This window comes from Ciconia boyciana, chromosome 6 (assembly GCF_034638445.1).
Source record: "Ciconia boyciana chromosome 6, ASM3463844v1, whole genome shotgun sequence".
NCBI classification, from domain to species: domain Eukaryota; kingdom Metazoa; phylum Chordata; class Aves; order Ciconiiformes; family Ciconiidae; genus Ciconia; species Ciconia boyciana.
In genome coordinates, this window is record NC_132939.1 from 63,423,082 (window position 1) to 63,439,930 (window position 16,849).

Consider the following 16,849-nt stretch of genomic DNA (forward strand, 5'->3'; position numbering starts at 1 on the left):
ATGCTGGAAGAGTGGCATTCACATTCAAAGGAAAAGGGGGACAACTCGGACACCTCTCCCCTTCTGAAAGGACAGTATGGCTAAGGCTCAACAAGGTCTACAGATACATTCCTCAGTCAAAGGCAATGCAGAGACTGTATGGCCCTGGTGATCTCAGGGATATGCCTCTCAGATACAATGCTCCGCCTGCTGCCTCCTCACTTTTAGCCTATAGAGAAGTAACGCTGATAAGTGATAGCAGCAAATAAGGAGCCCTGTAGCTCTCTCTGACGGGAACAGCAGCAGCACAGGAAGGCAGCCCAGATTCCCAGTCCTGTTAGCACTCCTGGTGCACACAGCGTTGCAGATGCACTGGCTAACACGGAATTTAACTTAGAGTAGAATGGATAACAACCTTCGGATATTTAGGCCCAAGTTCTTGGCTTCTTTTAGGTAACAGAGTGGAAGGCTTTCAAACAGGTGATAGGATTATTTCTCTGCACGTGTCAAGGACGACATGCATGTTTCCCACTGAACCTCACAGACGAGAGATTTTAAACCTCTGATACTTCATATTCTACTTCTCATACACCCTGGTCCCTCCACTACCAGCTACACACACCTAATTCTTGAGACAAACTCTAAATGACATACCTCATAACTGCTGCAAATGATAGCATGTGATGTGACTCACTTGCTTCTTTCAAAAGCAAAGCAGCATCTGAAAACATACAGAGGAGAAAAACAATATTTCCTCAAAAAAATTGCTAGCTTTAGTAGAAATAGCTTTCTAACTTGTATGGAAGATGCCTTGCTGATACAAAGTACCAGCAATTACTCACATTTGACATCATCCAACGTCACATATTCATGTTGTACCCACTTTGACAGCCTATGCAATTTTCCTTCTGTGTCAGCCAGCCTTCTTCCAGGGAGCATTGCATGGCAATCATCTTGGAAGATGCTAGTGGTTGACCGATACATAACATTTAAGGACACAGTGTTAATTCCAGTCTGAGAATATTGAGATTATCTGCCTGGTATGTACTCTCCTCATTGCACTCAGTTTCAAAGGGACAGGCAGTGAAATGTGTTTGGCAGGTATCCCGAACTAACTTTCAACTATTATAACCACAAAACAGGCTGGAGATGTTGAGAGAAATAGGACATTTCACCTCTAAGGTTGCGTCTGAAGTTGCTCTTTTAGTTGCTAATATAATAAATTGTGACTATATTATTTAGATCAAAGAGCTTTTAAGTAATGGATGAAAGTCAGCTATACCATGTTGTGAATTTATAAAATTAATAATAATAATAATAATAATAGTAGTAGTAATAATACTTTAATCTTTGAAGCGCCTTACACAGATGAATTAATTACCTCACAATACTCTTTGGGGTAGATGAGAATTATTACCTTGTTCTGAGCGATCTGGAAACAGCAACAAAGATGCTGAATGACTTTACCAAAGTCATACCGGGCTAATGCCTGAGCTAGCATTCAACACCAGGCATGTCTGGCTCTGTTTTTATGCTCAGACCACTCATCCACCCTGTTGAAATGACAGCTGGCTTCCTGTTTCACATGTTTTGTTCAGACATGATCCTCAGACAATGGATGAAAATATTCCCACCCAAATGATCTTGTTTCTTTTTGAGCTAGGCTAGTTAAATTGAAATACCTCTTTAATGTCTTGACACGCATTTCCTGAAAGTGAATATTTTTTCCTTCCTTAAGGTTTTCCTCAGCTGCTGGATTGGAGCTGAAATAAAGAGTATGAGCATGCAGTAGGATGAATTTAAATTACTAGCAGCAGTGCAAAGACGTCAACATCCCATGATACAAAGGCATATCTATTTTGGCCTCTCACTGACACTAAGAAAACATCTGGGTTGTGGTGAGGTCCATGTGAGACATTGCTTTCAAGAACTCAGAAGCAAAGAGTAAAGGGGCTTCCCCGGGTCTTCCCGCTCTGTCTCCTGCCACCATACGCACTGCGCCAGTAAACCCTTCAAGCAATAGGTGTCTCAAGTGGCTTTAGGAAGATTTTAAATGTAAACTGCTCAGTTCCAGAGCTTTTCTTTGGGATCGCTGAGGACAGAGACAGGTGGAGGTCACTAGGGAGCTCACTCCTCTCCCTGGGGACCTACCGGGAAGAGTCAGCAGTGTTCCCAAACCCAGCGGAGAAGGTGGCCGGAGCTGCTGAGACACAGACCATGAAAGGCGCCTGCAGTAGCCGTGTGGCCAGGGCAGAGGTGAGCAGCCTGGCTCCACCGTGACAAAGGCTTGGAAAATGCCCAGCAGGGCAGGGAGGCAGCAGCAGGGAGCGTGTGACTGACCCATCGCCGCCACGCTCCACCGCGCTCCCTGCACTTGAGAAGAGAGCAGGGGGGATATAGATTGGGTGTGGGGCATTTTTGCCCCAATACTTTAAACAATAAAGTCTTAACGCACAACTGCCACAGAAATTCAAAGCACAGTTACGTGCACTACATCCCCTGCAGAGCTGTGGTTTCCGTAAAGGTTTGCAGTCCTCCAGTGCTCACCATCGCACAGAGTCATATGTAGCACTGGCAACAGGGAACATCAGTCTATGGTGGACCTCCACCTATAGACACCTGGGGTGGCATTTGGCCCTCGCGTCCAGCCCTGCTGCTCTAGTGCATGGTGCACATTTCTGACACGTGGCAGGACTCGCCACACACTTTTAGCCGTCCTTCTGTAGTGGGTTCAGCTTGAGAGCAGTGTGAAGTACATGCATATTTCTGATTTTCTCCATTAACATGATGGGATAAATGCCACAGAGCAACAGTTAAGGAGCTCCAGTCTCAATCAAAAATAAAAAGAAATTAAAAAAAGTTGTCCTGCAGTTGATGTTCAGGCAAAACAATATTAGGCTCTGACTTTACCTTACTTGGAACTGCTGTATCAAGGCCTAAACCTGCATAATTTGAAACTAAACATCATTCTTTTACCTTGCAAATTCAAGTGTGTTAGTATCATCTTTCCAGTACCACACGCCTGGAGTTAGTTTTATCGTCTGCAAGAAAACAGCACATAGAGTACATGTCATAAATCTATGCTCAAGTTCTCAGCCCAACAAAGCATTTATAATGCAAGCACTGTGCATATAGGCCACTTTCTATCTTTCTTCAGTCTGCTTTTCACCCAGATGTTGTTTGAACAGAAGTTCTCTGAGATTAAAGGTTGCCAGCATAAGACAGAAAAACGTGTATCTGTCCTCTTTTAAACCTGTCTTTCAGGTGATGAATAAATAATTGAAAGTTTGCTAAGGAACATCAGTTCTTTGTTTGCCAGTTAATCAATAAAGACTGAGAAATCAAATGCAGCCATGCATTAAACAACACATTGCTTTTATTTGGGGTTTTTTTTAATAATATTTATGTAATTGTAGAGACTAAGTATCAGGAAAAAGGAAACCTCTGTTTAAAAATGGAATATGTTATGCACTTTCCTGATATTCTGAGAACTTTAAATAAACACCAGATGGACCCTTCAGGGGACACTGGACAAAACTAGTAGTAACAGCATTTTACAGTATCTGTATATTTTTTAAAAATCCATTTTAAAAAATCCCCTGGAAATAAATAAGATCTATTAGTCCTTTCTTAATTAACAAGAGAGACTTGCAAGCCCTTAACTATTATTTGCAGGTCACCTTTAAAGCAAAATGACTGTTATTGCTGAAATCCTTCTGCCTACAAATTTAAACTGAGTGAAACTATAAGGCTTTCTGTGAGTTTTTGCCAGGTACCATTCAGCCAGCCAGCCATAAGGCTCTCACAAACTCTTCCTCAATCGAATTTGGTAGTAGAGCGCTGGATACGAGACACCAGAATAATTTCACGTCAGCAGCCAGCAGCCCATGCGATGGGTAGACCACAGAAATGAGTATTAGGAAACCATGGGTCTAATGCTTTGACAAAAAGTGGTTATTTCAACTTGTCTGTTCTAGTCTTCGCTTCCAGCTTTCTAATACTGGTTTACAACTCTCGAAGAAAAAGGCCATGCAAATGCTATGCCTTTATGTTACACACAAGGGATGACGAACCATGGAAGCAAAATAGAAAAATAGAAAAGGTGGTAGTATGGCAGAGCAAGGCCTACCAACGCATCACAGGAAGGAGAAAATGCCACTCCTGTGTCTTCAAAATACATCTCAGCTGCTTCTCACTAATAGGAATGGCTGAATGACTGTCCCCGGCCGCCCTGCTCCCTGGCTGGGGCAGTGGGACAGGTCCCTGCCCTGCCCCCCCATGGGGCCTCCCGTGGCCCCCAGGATCTGCTGCAGAGGCAAACATGAACAGCAGCAACAAGATGGAGCTGGGAAAGGTGAGGAGAAGGTGAGGAGACTCACAGACAGCATGATGCTCGCCTGGGACACTGCCAGGAGCGCAGGGGGTAAGGCAGGCACTGTTTACGGCAGTGTCCTGGTGACAGCCTGCTGTCCCCCAGGAACTGCAGATCCCAGCACGCAGATCCCCCTCCAGCCTGCGCTGCGGACTGGGACTCGTGGTCTGCGTGCTCTGCTCCTTCCCAGCTCTGCTAAACAGCTTCCCTGGGTAACATTTTAGTCCAAACAGGGAAATAAGTGTTTTCCATGCAGTAACGTCTCCGCAGTCACTCATTTGGGCTTGGGAGCTGCAGAGGTTTTCCTGGTGACTGGCCCAGGGCTGGCAGCAGTGAAGGCAGCTGCACCCGGTCCCTCTATTGTGGGCACTGATGTCTGTGCAGCACTCTGAATGTTAAACATACTTTAACTTGGGACTTTACAAGATTTAAAAGTATATCTATCAGGTCACCAGTCTCCTGTGATGTGACCTATGCCAGCAATCAGCTCAAGATCTGCAAGCTGCCCCTGGAAATAATTCCCGTACATTTAAGGCAGGTCACTTACGGGTGTGATTTTGAGGGAGGAGTTTTGATTTTGGGATATTGTGAAGCATTGTTTTTGCAAGCAGAAAATCTCTCATACTAGTCATTCACAGTGGAACAGTGCCATGTATAACTGGTACTGCTTAGATCGCACCCAAAATTGGTAGAAGTTATCTTGACAATAGCACTTTCTGCCAACAGAAGTCAAGTCCCCATGAAGGGTGAGGTTTTGCATTACAGCTAAGCCAGCCTAATAGCTAGTCGTTGATGGAAGAGGCATTCTTGCTCCCATCAAAGTTTTCTCATCATTTATCTTTGTGTTGATTCTTTATCGTCTCTGTCTCCACAGCAAGGCAGCTCCCTAAACTGTCAAAAATCATAATCCAGCAAAAATAAATGAGAAGCTTTCTGTTGAGTTCGCATTTTACATCAGTTCATGGTGGAGTCAGAGAAGGGCCAGAGGAGATGCAGATAAAGATAAGGGGATGGGGAGGACCACACCTCTCAATAGATCAGGTCAGCTATAGGGTAAAACCCAGCCACAATCCAGGAAAATTTTGCTAGTACAGCTGCACTAGGCCAGTATGTACTCTGAAGAGATGAAAACACCTGACCTAAGACTTTCACACAGGTCAGTTCAGTAAGACAGAAGGAACATTTCCTATGCTTTCAGCTCTTAAAGATGGCATAATTCATTTTTGCAATAGTTTCTAACTAAGGAAAATACTCCTGAAAGCAGCACTGACCACATGGTTCATGACCACATGGAAGAACACACGGACAATACAATGTGGGGAAAGAAAATTTCCATAAGACAACCTGTCCCTAACCCCCCCCATTTCCATAGCCTTCCAAACACTGCATCTTTTCTCCTATAGGTACTTTGTAAAGGTTTATCCATGCAAACACAATCAGTCCATGGATAGCTAAGCAAGAATCTCAAATCAGCCTGAAAATTCAGCTCTGGCTCTTGTTCTCTACAGCCCTTTTTTTTTTTTTTTTTGACAATCATATTGTGTACGTTGTGTTTCCAGTTGCTATTGCAGGCTGCCAAGTACATATCCATGACTTGGCAGCCAAGTTACATATTTAAAAGGATGAGAGAAGCGGGTTTGGGAACGACCTCAAATCTCACCCATGGCAGCCAGGCAGCACTATAGAAATAGTCTCCCCACCAGGCGAAAGTGGGAGGTATGGAACTGATGGCTCATCAACTCATTTTTATAGAGCGAGGCTGTCATCAGCCTCAGGAGACCATTGGCCCATCTTGGCTCCAGTAAAAGTCATGCCAAAAGAGCTCGGAAAAGTAAAGGACGTGTTGCAGATAGTCAGGGCCACCTGTGTTAGTGTTCGTGGTGCAGGAGGCAGAGGAGACAAGCCTTCGGCTGTACTAGAGTTGGGAGCAAATTGTCACAAAAAGCCCAGGTGAAAGATGGGGAGAAACTAAGAGCGAGAACTACCTACAGGGAGAACAACTGTGAATGTAAAGACTGGGACTGAGAGCTAAAGACAGAGCTGGCTAGGCAGGCAGGGAAGGCCTGGGAATCAGTGCAGCAGACAGGTAACTAAGGGAAAATGAAGAAAATCTGGAAGGGATTCGTGGAGAGTGGGACAGAATTGGCTCTGGCCAAGCACAGGGACCAGTACAGAAAATAGTGTTAGGGGGAACCCCAAGACTGACTGAGTTACCAGAGCCGGAGGCTTGGGATGCTCAGATGCAGCACTGTACTACCCTTCACCAAGTACTTGCTGGCGGAGATCAGTTCAGCCCAGGTATTTCATGAGCTAAGGGTGCAGAGGTGAGCACCAAACATCCCACCCGTGCTGATGGCCCAAATGGATATCAGTCTGGAAAAAAAAAATTAAAAGCCTGGCATTGTGTAGCAAAGGAGATTAGTATCTGTTGGATCCCTGATTCAGCTGTTGCAAGAGTTGAAAGCTATGAAATGAGTGAGCCAGAAGATTACAAGAAGTGAAATTAAGGCGTAATGGTTGAAGCAGTTGAAGGCTACGTGGGAAACTGATTCCCATATGGGCTTCAGTCACAGAATGCCAGGCAAATCACTCCAACCCGCATTTCACCCTAATGACCATTATTTGCATGCTCTTTTCTCGCTGAGCAAACAGCCTGGCTTCATGGAAGTCTGAAATGCGGGACTAGGTACCCCACAGCTGTGACCGAAGCCAACGGGAACTCTACTTTGAACAGTCCAAGAAGTGTATAATACTAATCTGTCTGAAAAACCAGTTCCTTGGCATTTCCAGTACAAGACCCCATAACAGACAGATGGTGTTTGGCTTTTGGTGTTTTGTTTTCTCACTTTCTCTATGTGGGAATTATACACATCTCAGGGTTGAAAACTAACTGTTTAATGTTGTGAAGCACTCAAGATGCGATGGTGATGAGATCCACAGGCAACATCCTAAGGGATAATTCTTCTCCAGAGCTGGGGCTGGACAGCACACAGTAAATAAGGTGTATATTGAACTGGGAAATAGTACTTTGTTAGAGTATACGCTGCCCATTGTGTGCACTGACTGAGGCAGGTGCCTTACAGAAGAAAAAAATTTTAAAACCCTGTTACTGTGTAATTAAAAACTGGATTATGATGCATAAACACAAAGAAAGAAGAAATAGGCTTGCTCTGACGGTCATAATTCTGAACAAGTGACCTTGCAGCCTTAATAGGCTTCTTTTAACGTTGTTTCTTGTGGTGTTTGTGTGTCCATGTGTGTCCCAGTAACTGAGAACACTCAACAGTACGCATATGTATCCATTCTTTAGGTATATCTAATGTTTAATTCGGATATCACACCCAGAAAATAAACACATGCATACACTCAACAAAAATATCACTGACTCACCATCCAGTCATTCATTTCTTTTCTGCCTCTTGTTCCTTCTTGCTGTGTCAAGTCTCCGTCTTCCATTCCCACCGTATTAATTTCCTCCTCTTCTCCCAGGGGCAGTTAAATGTCAGCCCTGATTTCTCTGGGAATATTAGCCTCTGTGTGTGCACACTACTGTTTGTATTAGACACACAAGTACAGAATTAAATTTCACAGTAGCTAATACTTAGTCCGTGACTATGCCATTTACCTGCCAAGTACTTCTGCCTGCTCATTAAAAAGAGGATCATGCCATATGAATGGAATAAATGATGTCCTTAGGCGTAATACTATGAACACTGGTGTGGTTTTTCACGTCAGATCTGTGCAAAATTGAAGATCCTAATTCCTTGTTTTCAGCACTTTGCACTGTTTTCACGTATCAACACTGCTGCATTTCAGTCCCATTCCTTGGATGATCCACAGCAAAGGGTAGTTAGATAGCTGCACTGTAACTTCTGGAGAGATACCGTGCCCACCTCACATCCTCATCTTCCTCGGACACCAGCACCAGCCTTGCCCCAGCTTCCGAGCCCTGTGGCCTGGCTATCTGCCGCGTTCAATGGCGACTACATCCGCAGACGCAAACTGGCTAAAGGTGTTTGATAGGCAAAGGCAGAATTAGCTGCCGAGTCCAGACCGAAGGTCTAAGGGAAATCAGGAGGCAATGATTGCCTAGCACCGCTTACAGGAATGCAGGCTGCTTTTGGAAAGCCAGAAAAACCAGCTGCACATTCTTTTACTGAAATCCTCATGCAATTACTCCCTCTGCGTGGTTTTATCAGATGAGGTTATTGAACATTAGCAGTTGTCAGCTATTTTCATGCAGCTAGGCATTTGCCTGGTGCTCCTAACAATCGACCTTTTGTTATTAGCATGCCCCTAACAGAAAGGAAGAAGCATTTATATGTCCCTCATACTCAATAGGTGTTTTCAAAAATACGATTTTGATTCTGTATCTGAGATGCTCAGAAATCTATGGAGCTTAACAAAGATGTCATAGCCCAGTTTCTAGTTCTTCTGTAGGACATAATAACCATCTCCCTGCTATAGAATTAGGGAAAAAAAGGTGAAAATTTAATATAGATGTACTATAGACAAGACCTTCTCTGTCCAATTCTGTGAGCTTTGAACGTAATTATTGCAGAGAACTTTATTTTTAGGTTTTAGCTTGTTACAGAGACTTTTTAGCTTAGAATTTTTAGTTTAGTTATCTTCCACCTGTAGTGCCAGGGATAGGACTGAGGACTTGCTAGCATCAGTTGTTTTTAACCAGGCTGTGTTAGTGCATTTGCAAACATGTTGTGAATGAGGTCTGCAGCAGGAAAATAAGGAGTCTGCCAAATGAGAACTAAACGTGGTTTTGAAAGAAATATGTTTACGTTTTTAGACACAGCCTGGCAAAAAGAAATGCTGCTTTCAACAATGACATGTGATTGCTAGACTGTCAGTTCAACCATGCAACAGCTCTTAGAGGGATTGATAGTTAGAAAATATTTCATGACGCTTGTCAGTGAATAGCAGGCAACCAAGACCTCTAAACCCATGGGGTTTTCTGTAGAGTCTTGCTGAAACACATAGCATTAGCACTTCTGGAAGTGGTTTTGTGTCCTTAATTCTACTCAAAATAGATTTTTGACTGCAATAATTTGCACCAGTGACATTTTGAACTGCTCCAACAGATAGGCTACAGGTGCTGCTAACTGCTACCTAGGCACAAGCAAGAATGACCTCACGCTTCTTGGTCCAGGATGCAACAGTGACCTGTCAGCTTGTGTACAGGTCAACACACGAATACCAATTCCTGAACGTGGGAGAGAGTATCTTTGGCAATAGAAAAGGAACAAAAAATTCCTATACTGCTCTTGATTTTCCTTAGAAGAAAGACTACCAAAAATGTGTTGGCTCTTAGAGGGAAATTTCTCCCCTCTCTCAAATTCCTGGCTGGTGCTGTTATTGAGATGACAAGAGGAACCAGCTTGTCTATGTCTCCACCCTACTGATGCAGGAGAGAGTAAAGGCAAATGGGTCATGCAAGGGTGGATCAGGGATTTTTAATACTGCTGTTTCATATGTGGAAGTGAAATATGTTGTTGCATCTGGAAATGCTGGCCTGCCCAACTATATAATCACCACGCTGCTGCAAGCAAAATCTACTCTAAAGGCAGGTCTACGCTATAGGCTTCTGCCTGCATAAATATGAGGATGAGAGTGGCGGAGAGATGTGATACCTGACCCACATAGGTGTGCTAAAGAAGCTTTACTAGCATAACTTGTTTTGCTGTGGGGTAGGGAGGGGTGATAACTTTCCTGTGATGAACAACTACAGACATAATTTTGCTGCTGTAAGAGCATCCACATGCTTTGCTGGTTTAATATCACAGGATTCCCATGTGCCAAGGTACAGTGTCCCTGACGCAGGCAGAGATTAGACCACTGTGCGCTTTCTGAAGGGACACAGTAAGGGAAACTCATGCCAGGCACAGGGCAAAGGAGGAGAAATGCAGAACACCTTTTAAATAAGTAGAGCTTGAAATGCTATTACATTGCAATGCACTGACAAGACTGAAAAAAGGCACTTTAAGTATGCATGCTGGGTGTAAATGCGTGCTTTTTAACGTGATGCCTTGCATTCACCCTAAGTGCCAAGACTGGAAATGTGAATTCCCTGAACATCTTTCCCTTTTCTTCCTGTTCCTCATCTGTATCTGTGGGAGTGGCTCACAATGGGGAAGACAAAATGGATGGTGCAGTCCTGAGACAGCACATCTCCTTCAGAGTTGTCTCCCCTTGGCTGCGCCCCACGGTGCCCCAAACCTTCAAGAAGAACCCTTCAAATAAATGGCAGGCAGCTCCCAAAAGAAAGGCTGCCCAACCTGCAGGGCTCTACGCAGTGAGAGATAAAAGGCAGGCTGCCGGGATATATTCATTCCTGTCTTTAAGATGGTATCACAAGGGATGAGCAGGGCTGCAGCCTGTCTGCGAAGTCCTCTGTGCAGAACTTCAAACAGACGCTCTGGAGGCGGCAGGGCACAGGGCTGACTCACCCGGCCGGCTGGGTGGACGCAGCCTGTCCAAGCACGTCTCAGCTTTCCAGCTCCTGAGTGGGTTGCCCTCAGACAGCTCTCTTGTCCTCAGCTCCCTCCGAGGACTCTCACATGGCACGTTATTTTAGTAGTGCTTTCAGCTTTGTCTTTTTTAGGCTTTTCTCTCTCCCCTGCAAAGCAACAGTGGGGAATTGCAGGGCGACCTGCATTGCACACAGGAGTGATCGCTTTGCATTGCTACACACCTGGCTGTACCGTGAGTGAGGTGCTAAGGTGCTTAAGGGTTTTAATTTGGGTGATTAAATTCTCCAGTATTAATGCTACGGGTGTTCCTCTATATAAAATAATACCATCCATATAAACTCGATCAGCAAATATAAGGAGCCATGAAAAGTTAACGCTGTAGTTACACAACTGCTACGAAGTTATAACCACTTTATATCCTTCCTATGGGCTTGGTCTTTCACAGAGCCCCGTTTAAGAAGCAGCAAAGTTCAGAAACCCAGGCCCATGATTTTGACAGAAGGAGGTAGCTTTCCCTGTGAGTCAGGAGAGTACAAAGGAGGAGAGACGCTGAGTGTAGAAGCAATGAAACTGCAGATTTTAGACAAGATTATTTTCCTAGCTTTGCCAACTTCATTTGAAACGTGCAACTGCTCCCCAGAACTACATGTACACACCAGATACACCTATCTGCAAATGAGGAACAGCATTTTCCCCTCTGACATTTACTTTATTGCTTTGAGAAACTAGGGGAAAATATGTAGACCCACTGGAATCAGTGGAAAGTTTCCACTAACTTAAACAGGATCAGAGTTTCACTCTACAGTAAGTACAATATACTGAAAGTCAACTTGAAGTTATTCTTTGTTTTATAAACTAAGTGAATGAATGCAAGGAATCTAGCCCTGAGCCCTTCAAGTCTTCTGCCTCTTGCATTTTGGGGGGTTGTTCACATATTTGAAAGGCTACTTTGTGCCTCGAGACTTCAAATCTTTTTCCAATCATGTAAGTCAGCAGAAGTTTCTTGTCATTTACGTATCACACACAGTCTAGGTGTGTCCATACTAAAAAATGTCCCTTTCCTAGGAAAAAAAAAACAAAAACAATTTCTCCAGTGTTAACCTGTTCATGTCCTCAGCCCCTGGGGTATTTTAACCACCTGGACGGTACTTCACGCCTGTGGTCTCTGTTACTCCCTGCCTGCCCCGCTGCTGAAATGGGCACAGAGCAGCAGTGGCCGAGGTGAGGGAGAGGACAGATGACAGCGTAGGCGTGTGACAAACTATCTGCTGTGAGCGTTTGGCTGCATTAGCTCTGCAACACGCTTAAATAGATGTTTGGGGAAAGCAACAAAAAATTGTGTTTAATAACTGGGAAGCGACGCTGAGGAATGCACACCAAGGGCTGAAAAGTAAAGGAAACTATGTGGCAAGGGCAATTACCAGTCAGTTAATAGAAAAAATAGTTAACCTGCATTTACAGTGAACATGGGTGCTACCTAACCCTTATTGTCATCCCATAGTAGTGGGATTTCGGTTAGGAAGAGTGTATCTGACAAAGTATTACAGTTTGCAGCAACAACTTTTCACTTAAAGATAACCTACTGCTATTCATAAACATATTTACCTATTAGTTCCTAGAAAAAAAAAAATTTAAAAGTCATGGTATCTTCTTATTCTCAGGGGTCCTACATACGTTACAGCCTGGAAATCAAGAAGCTGATTGCCAGGAAAATGCTGTGTACGTGAACACCCAAAGCACCCAGCCTGACTGCAGCCTTCCGGGATTTCACTGAAGCACTCAGCGGGTGCTGAAGCTGCTGTAATTGACTTCTCAGGTCTCACTGCGATGGCACTGCCATTTACCTACGACCCGTTCGATAAACTTGAAGTGGTCTTGAATCATTTGCGACAACAGCTGATCAAACAAGCTTTCTACAAGCCTTGCGTTCCCCCCTGGCGACTGTAACCCCTTTCTGAAGCCAGCGAAGAGAAACCCGCAGTCAGTGCCCTGGCAAACCAGCCGAGAGAAATCCACACAGTAAACCGGAGTTTCACGTCTCTGCTGATTATTAAATACCAAACAAGTTTATTTTTGCCTGCCCTCTTGTCACAAAATACTTTTTATACTTTTTTTTATATACAAAACTTGCAAGCTTAAGGAATCGGGGTCCTAAAAGTTCTTTGCAGCAGAGAGAGCCAGCAGGCCAGTGCCTGCCTTATTTCCCAGCACACCAACGCTCCCACTTCCTAACAAGCAACCAAACAAAAACACGGCGGATGATTCCCTTCGGCTGCACACTGCTCTGCGGTTTTTTCCCTTAAAGGACAAGCCAGTCCAAAATGTGCATGTCATCAGGCTCCTCCATTAGAGCTAATTAATTCACAGCTCCTCGGACTCTAAACACTGCGTTTTTTCGCTTTCTGAAACAAGTGAGGAACTCTGGAGACAGTTTGTAGTAAAGCCAGACAAGTTTAACTACTATATATATTGCTTATTCTACCAAGTTCAGCATGCCAGCTCCTTCCTCAGCACCCCGGGCCTGGGGTCCCTCGGCAGCTGTACGTTTGATCCTCTTAGGAGGGGAAAAAAACCCCAATTCAGTAAAATATTAAAAGCTCAGCTTGCATACAAGCAACCCAAGAACAACTCAGCAACTTACATAGCTGGCCACAAACCGGTCTCTATTTTATCGAGCCCAGCCGCCTGCCAAGCAGGACTATTTTTGTCGTACTTATTTCCACACCGTTTTATTTCAGCGACGTGAACGCGACCAGCTGGGCCGGGCACCGCAGCCCAAGCCACAAGTTAGGGATGAAGAGCAGGCCCTGCCCGAAAACACCACCCCCAGCCCGGGGAAACTCTTCCCCGCCGTGGCCGTGCCGGGGACCGGCCGCGGGGTTTGGGCTCCCCGGCGCCCGGCGGGGGGAGGCCGGCTTCGCTCGCCGGGCTGGGCTCCATTCGGGGGAGCCGCCGCCCCGAGCCCCCCCGCCCCGGTACAACGCCGAGCCCGCAGCGGCCGCCTTCCCGGGAGCGCTGGCCGCCCCCGCCGCCAGCCACCGCCCCGGCCCAGCGGGCTGCCGGCACCCACCCGCGGCGGGGCAGGCTGCGGGGGCGCGGGCACTGCCAGGAAGGTCTTCCTCACACCACACCCCCACACACACCCCCCCACTACTGCCCCTTCACAGAGAGGAGGAGGATAGGTTTATGCTTTAAATACATTTTATTTATTACCAAAATTTCCAGAAGCCAAATTTGGCGTATTTTTTTAATCTTTCAAGATTTTCATGCATAACTTGAAATTTGTCAACGGCAACAGTCGAGTGGTTACTTTAGAAGAGACACTTGAACAGAGACAAACATCCAGAGTACAAACAGCTGTATCTGAATTAACAAAACTTGTCTACTACTAACCTTATAAAGCAGGACGTGCCTTCCCTTTTATCAAAACCAAGCTGACAGATCTGCCTTTATACACACCCAACAGAATAAACTCTGTTATCGGCAAGGACGTTTTCCTTAAAGGTTAGAAAAAAAAAATACAAAGCAAAGAATGGAGCGACTGTCCATAAACCAGTCTGTACTTCAGTCCTCTCTAATCCACTTCTTCAATGGTCGGGCCACCGGAGCCACCCGCCCCAGCCCCTCCAGCTCCCTGGTACAATTTTGTGACAATCGGGTTGCAGAGCTTCTCCAGCTCTTTCTGCTTGTGCTCGTACTCTTCTTTCTCAGCCATCTGGTTGCGATCGAGCCATGAGATTACCTCCCGGCACTTGTCGAGCACTCTCTGCTTGTCCTGGTCACTGATCTTTCCCTTCAGTTTATCGTCCTCCACTGTCTGCTTCATGTTGTAAGTGTAGGACTCAAGGGAGTTCTTGGCTGCCACCCGATCTCGGTTAGCTTCATCCTCCGCTTTGTATTTCTCTGCTTCTTGCACCATACGGTCAATGTCATCCTTGCTAAGGCGACCCTTGTCATTGGTGATGGTGATCTTGTTCTCCTTACCCGTGCTCTTGTCCACGGCGCTGACATTCAGGATACCATTGGCATCGATGTCAAAAGTGACCTCGATCTGGGGGACTCCACGGGGTGCCGGGGGGATGCCCGTTAGGTCAAATTTGCCCAGCAAGTTGTTGTCCTTTGTCATAGCCCTCTCACCCTCATACACCTGGACCAGGACGCTGCTCTGGTTGTCCGAGTAGGTGGTGAAGGTCTGAGTTTGTTTGGTGGGAATGGTGGTGTTGCGCTTGATGAGAGCGGTCATCACTCCACCAGCTGTCTCGATGCCCAGGGACAGAGGGGTGACATCCAACAGCAGGAGATCCTGCACATTCTCTGACTTGTCTCCCATGAGGATTGCTGCTTGCACGGCAGCACCATAAGCAACAGCCTCATCAGGGTTGATGCTCTTGTTGAGCTCTTTGCCATTGAAGAAGTCCTGTAGCAGCTTTTGGATCTTGGGGATACGGGTAGAGCCACCCACCAGCACGATCTCCTGGATCTGGCCCTTGTCTAGCTTGGCATCACGCAAGGCTTTCTCCACTGGCTCCAGGGTGCCACGGAAGAGATCAGCATTGAGCTCCTCAAAGCGGGCACGAGTAATGGAGGTGTAGAAGTCAATGCCCTCGTAGAGGGAGTCGATCTCAATGCTAGCTTGCGTGGAAGAGCTGAGAGTGCGCTTCGCCCTCTCGCACGCCGTACGCAGTCGCCTCACCGCTCGCTTGTTGCCGGCAATGTCGCGCTTGTGCTTACGCTTGAATTCTTCCACAAAATGGTTCACCATGCGGTTGTCAAAGTCCTCCCCACCCAGGTGGGTGTCACCAGCTGTGGACTTCACCTCAAAGATGCCATCCTCAATGGTAAGGATGGACACATCAAAAGTGCCCCCTCCCAAATCAAAGATGAGCACATTCTTCTCTCCGGCCCGGGTACCCTTCTTGTCCAAACCATAGGCTATAGCAGCTGCTGTGGGCTCGTTGATAATACGCATCACATTAAGGCCAGTGATGGTGCCAGCATCTTTGGTGGCCTGGCGCTGGGAGTCATTGAAGTAAGCAGGCACTGTGATGACAGCATTCTGCACCTTGCGCCCCAGATAGGCCTCAGCAATCTCCTTCATCTTGGTAAGGACCATGGAGCTGATCTCCTCTGGGAAGAAGGTCTTCATCTCACCCTTGTACTCCACTTGCACCTTGGGCTTGCCACCCTCGTTCACCACACGGAAGGGCCAGTGCTTCATGTCAGACTGCACCGTGGGGTCATCATACCTGCGGCCGATGAGACGCTTGGCATCGAAGATGGTGTTGGTAGGGTTCATAGCCACCTGGTTCTTGGCAGCATCACCGATGAGGCGCTCTGTATCGGTGAAGGCCACATAGCTGGGTGTGGTGCGGTTGCCCTGGTCGTTGGCGATGATCTCCACTTTGCCATGCTGAAAGACACCCACGCAGGAGTACGTGGTGCCCAAGTCGATGCCGATTGCCGGCCCTTTGCCAGACATGATGGCAGGCTCCTCTGATCAGCTACTCACTCAGACCGCCTCTCCCGCCGCCGGCTCTGGCTGCTGTCTGCGGCGCGATGTGCCGTCCCGGTGCCGCTGGCGCCCGCTTTATAGCCGGCTCAGCCGCCTTCTGGAACCTGCCAGAACCCTGCTGGCCAATCTAGACGCCCGCCCGCCGCTACTGGCCAATCGCGTCCGTGACTCGCCGAAGAGCACCCGCCCCCTACCTCCTGGCCAATCAGAACCGTGGCGCCCACCCGTCAGCCCAACCCTCCCCGCGGTACGGCGGCCAGACCGTACTTCTTCCTGGTTTTTCTCGATCCGTCTCGGCTTGCGGCGTGCGCCACCGCCCTCCACCAATCACCACTCGCGCTTCGCATTCGCCCCGCCCCCGCCCCGAAACTCTGCTAGAAAGTTCCAGCGGACGTTAGACGCAAGGTCAGGGACTGACATCAGCGTTATCCAATAGGGATCGGGCAGGCGGGTGAGGGGCGGGGCGAGGACCGCCGCGGCGGGGCGGGGTGGGCTGGGTGG

The 16,849-nt window shown here is 46.8% G+C and overlaps 2 protein-coding genes across 3 annotated transcripts in view; both read right to left on the reverse strand.

Annotated features, from left to right (window-relative positions):
- ZBTB1 (zinc finger and BTB domain containing 1) overlaps positions 1-16,849 on the reverse strand; it is a 63,252-nt gene that overhangs the window by 12,881 nt on the left and 33,522 nt on the right. Inside the window, exon 1 of one of the 2 annotated variants that reach the window (XM_072864282.1) lies at positions 7,742-7,824. In XM_072864282.1, coding sequence (XP_072720383.1) covers positions 7,742-7,752 — 11 coding nt within the window. In that variant the 5' untranslated portion in view covers positions 7,753-7,824. Of the gene's footprint in view, positions 1-2,998; positions 3,021-7,741; positions 7,825-16,849 lie in introns of those variants that run through there. The other variant, XM_072864281.1, reaches the window with a different exon arrangement.
- HSPA2 (heat shock protein family A (Hsp70) member 2) lies at positions 14,020-16,409 on the reverse strand. The gene has a single exon (XM_072864283.1). The coding sequence runs from the start codon at positions 16,313-16,315 to the stop codon at positions 14,411-14,413; it is 1,905 nt and encodes a 634-aa protein (XP_072720384.1). The 5' UTR covers positions 16,316-16,409; the 3' UTR covers positions 14,020-14,410.

Coding starts and splice junctions, on each gene's coding strand:
- HSPA2 (XM_072864283.1), bottom strand. CDS start 16,315: ATGTCTGGCAAAGGGCCGGCAATCGGCATCGACTTGGGCACCACGTAC.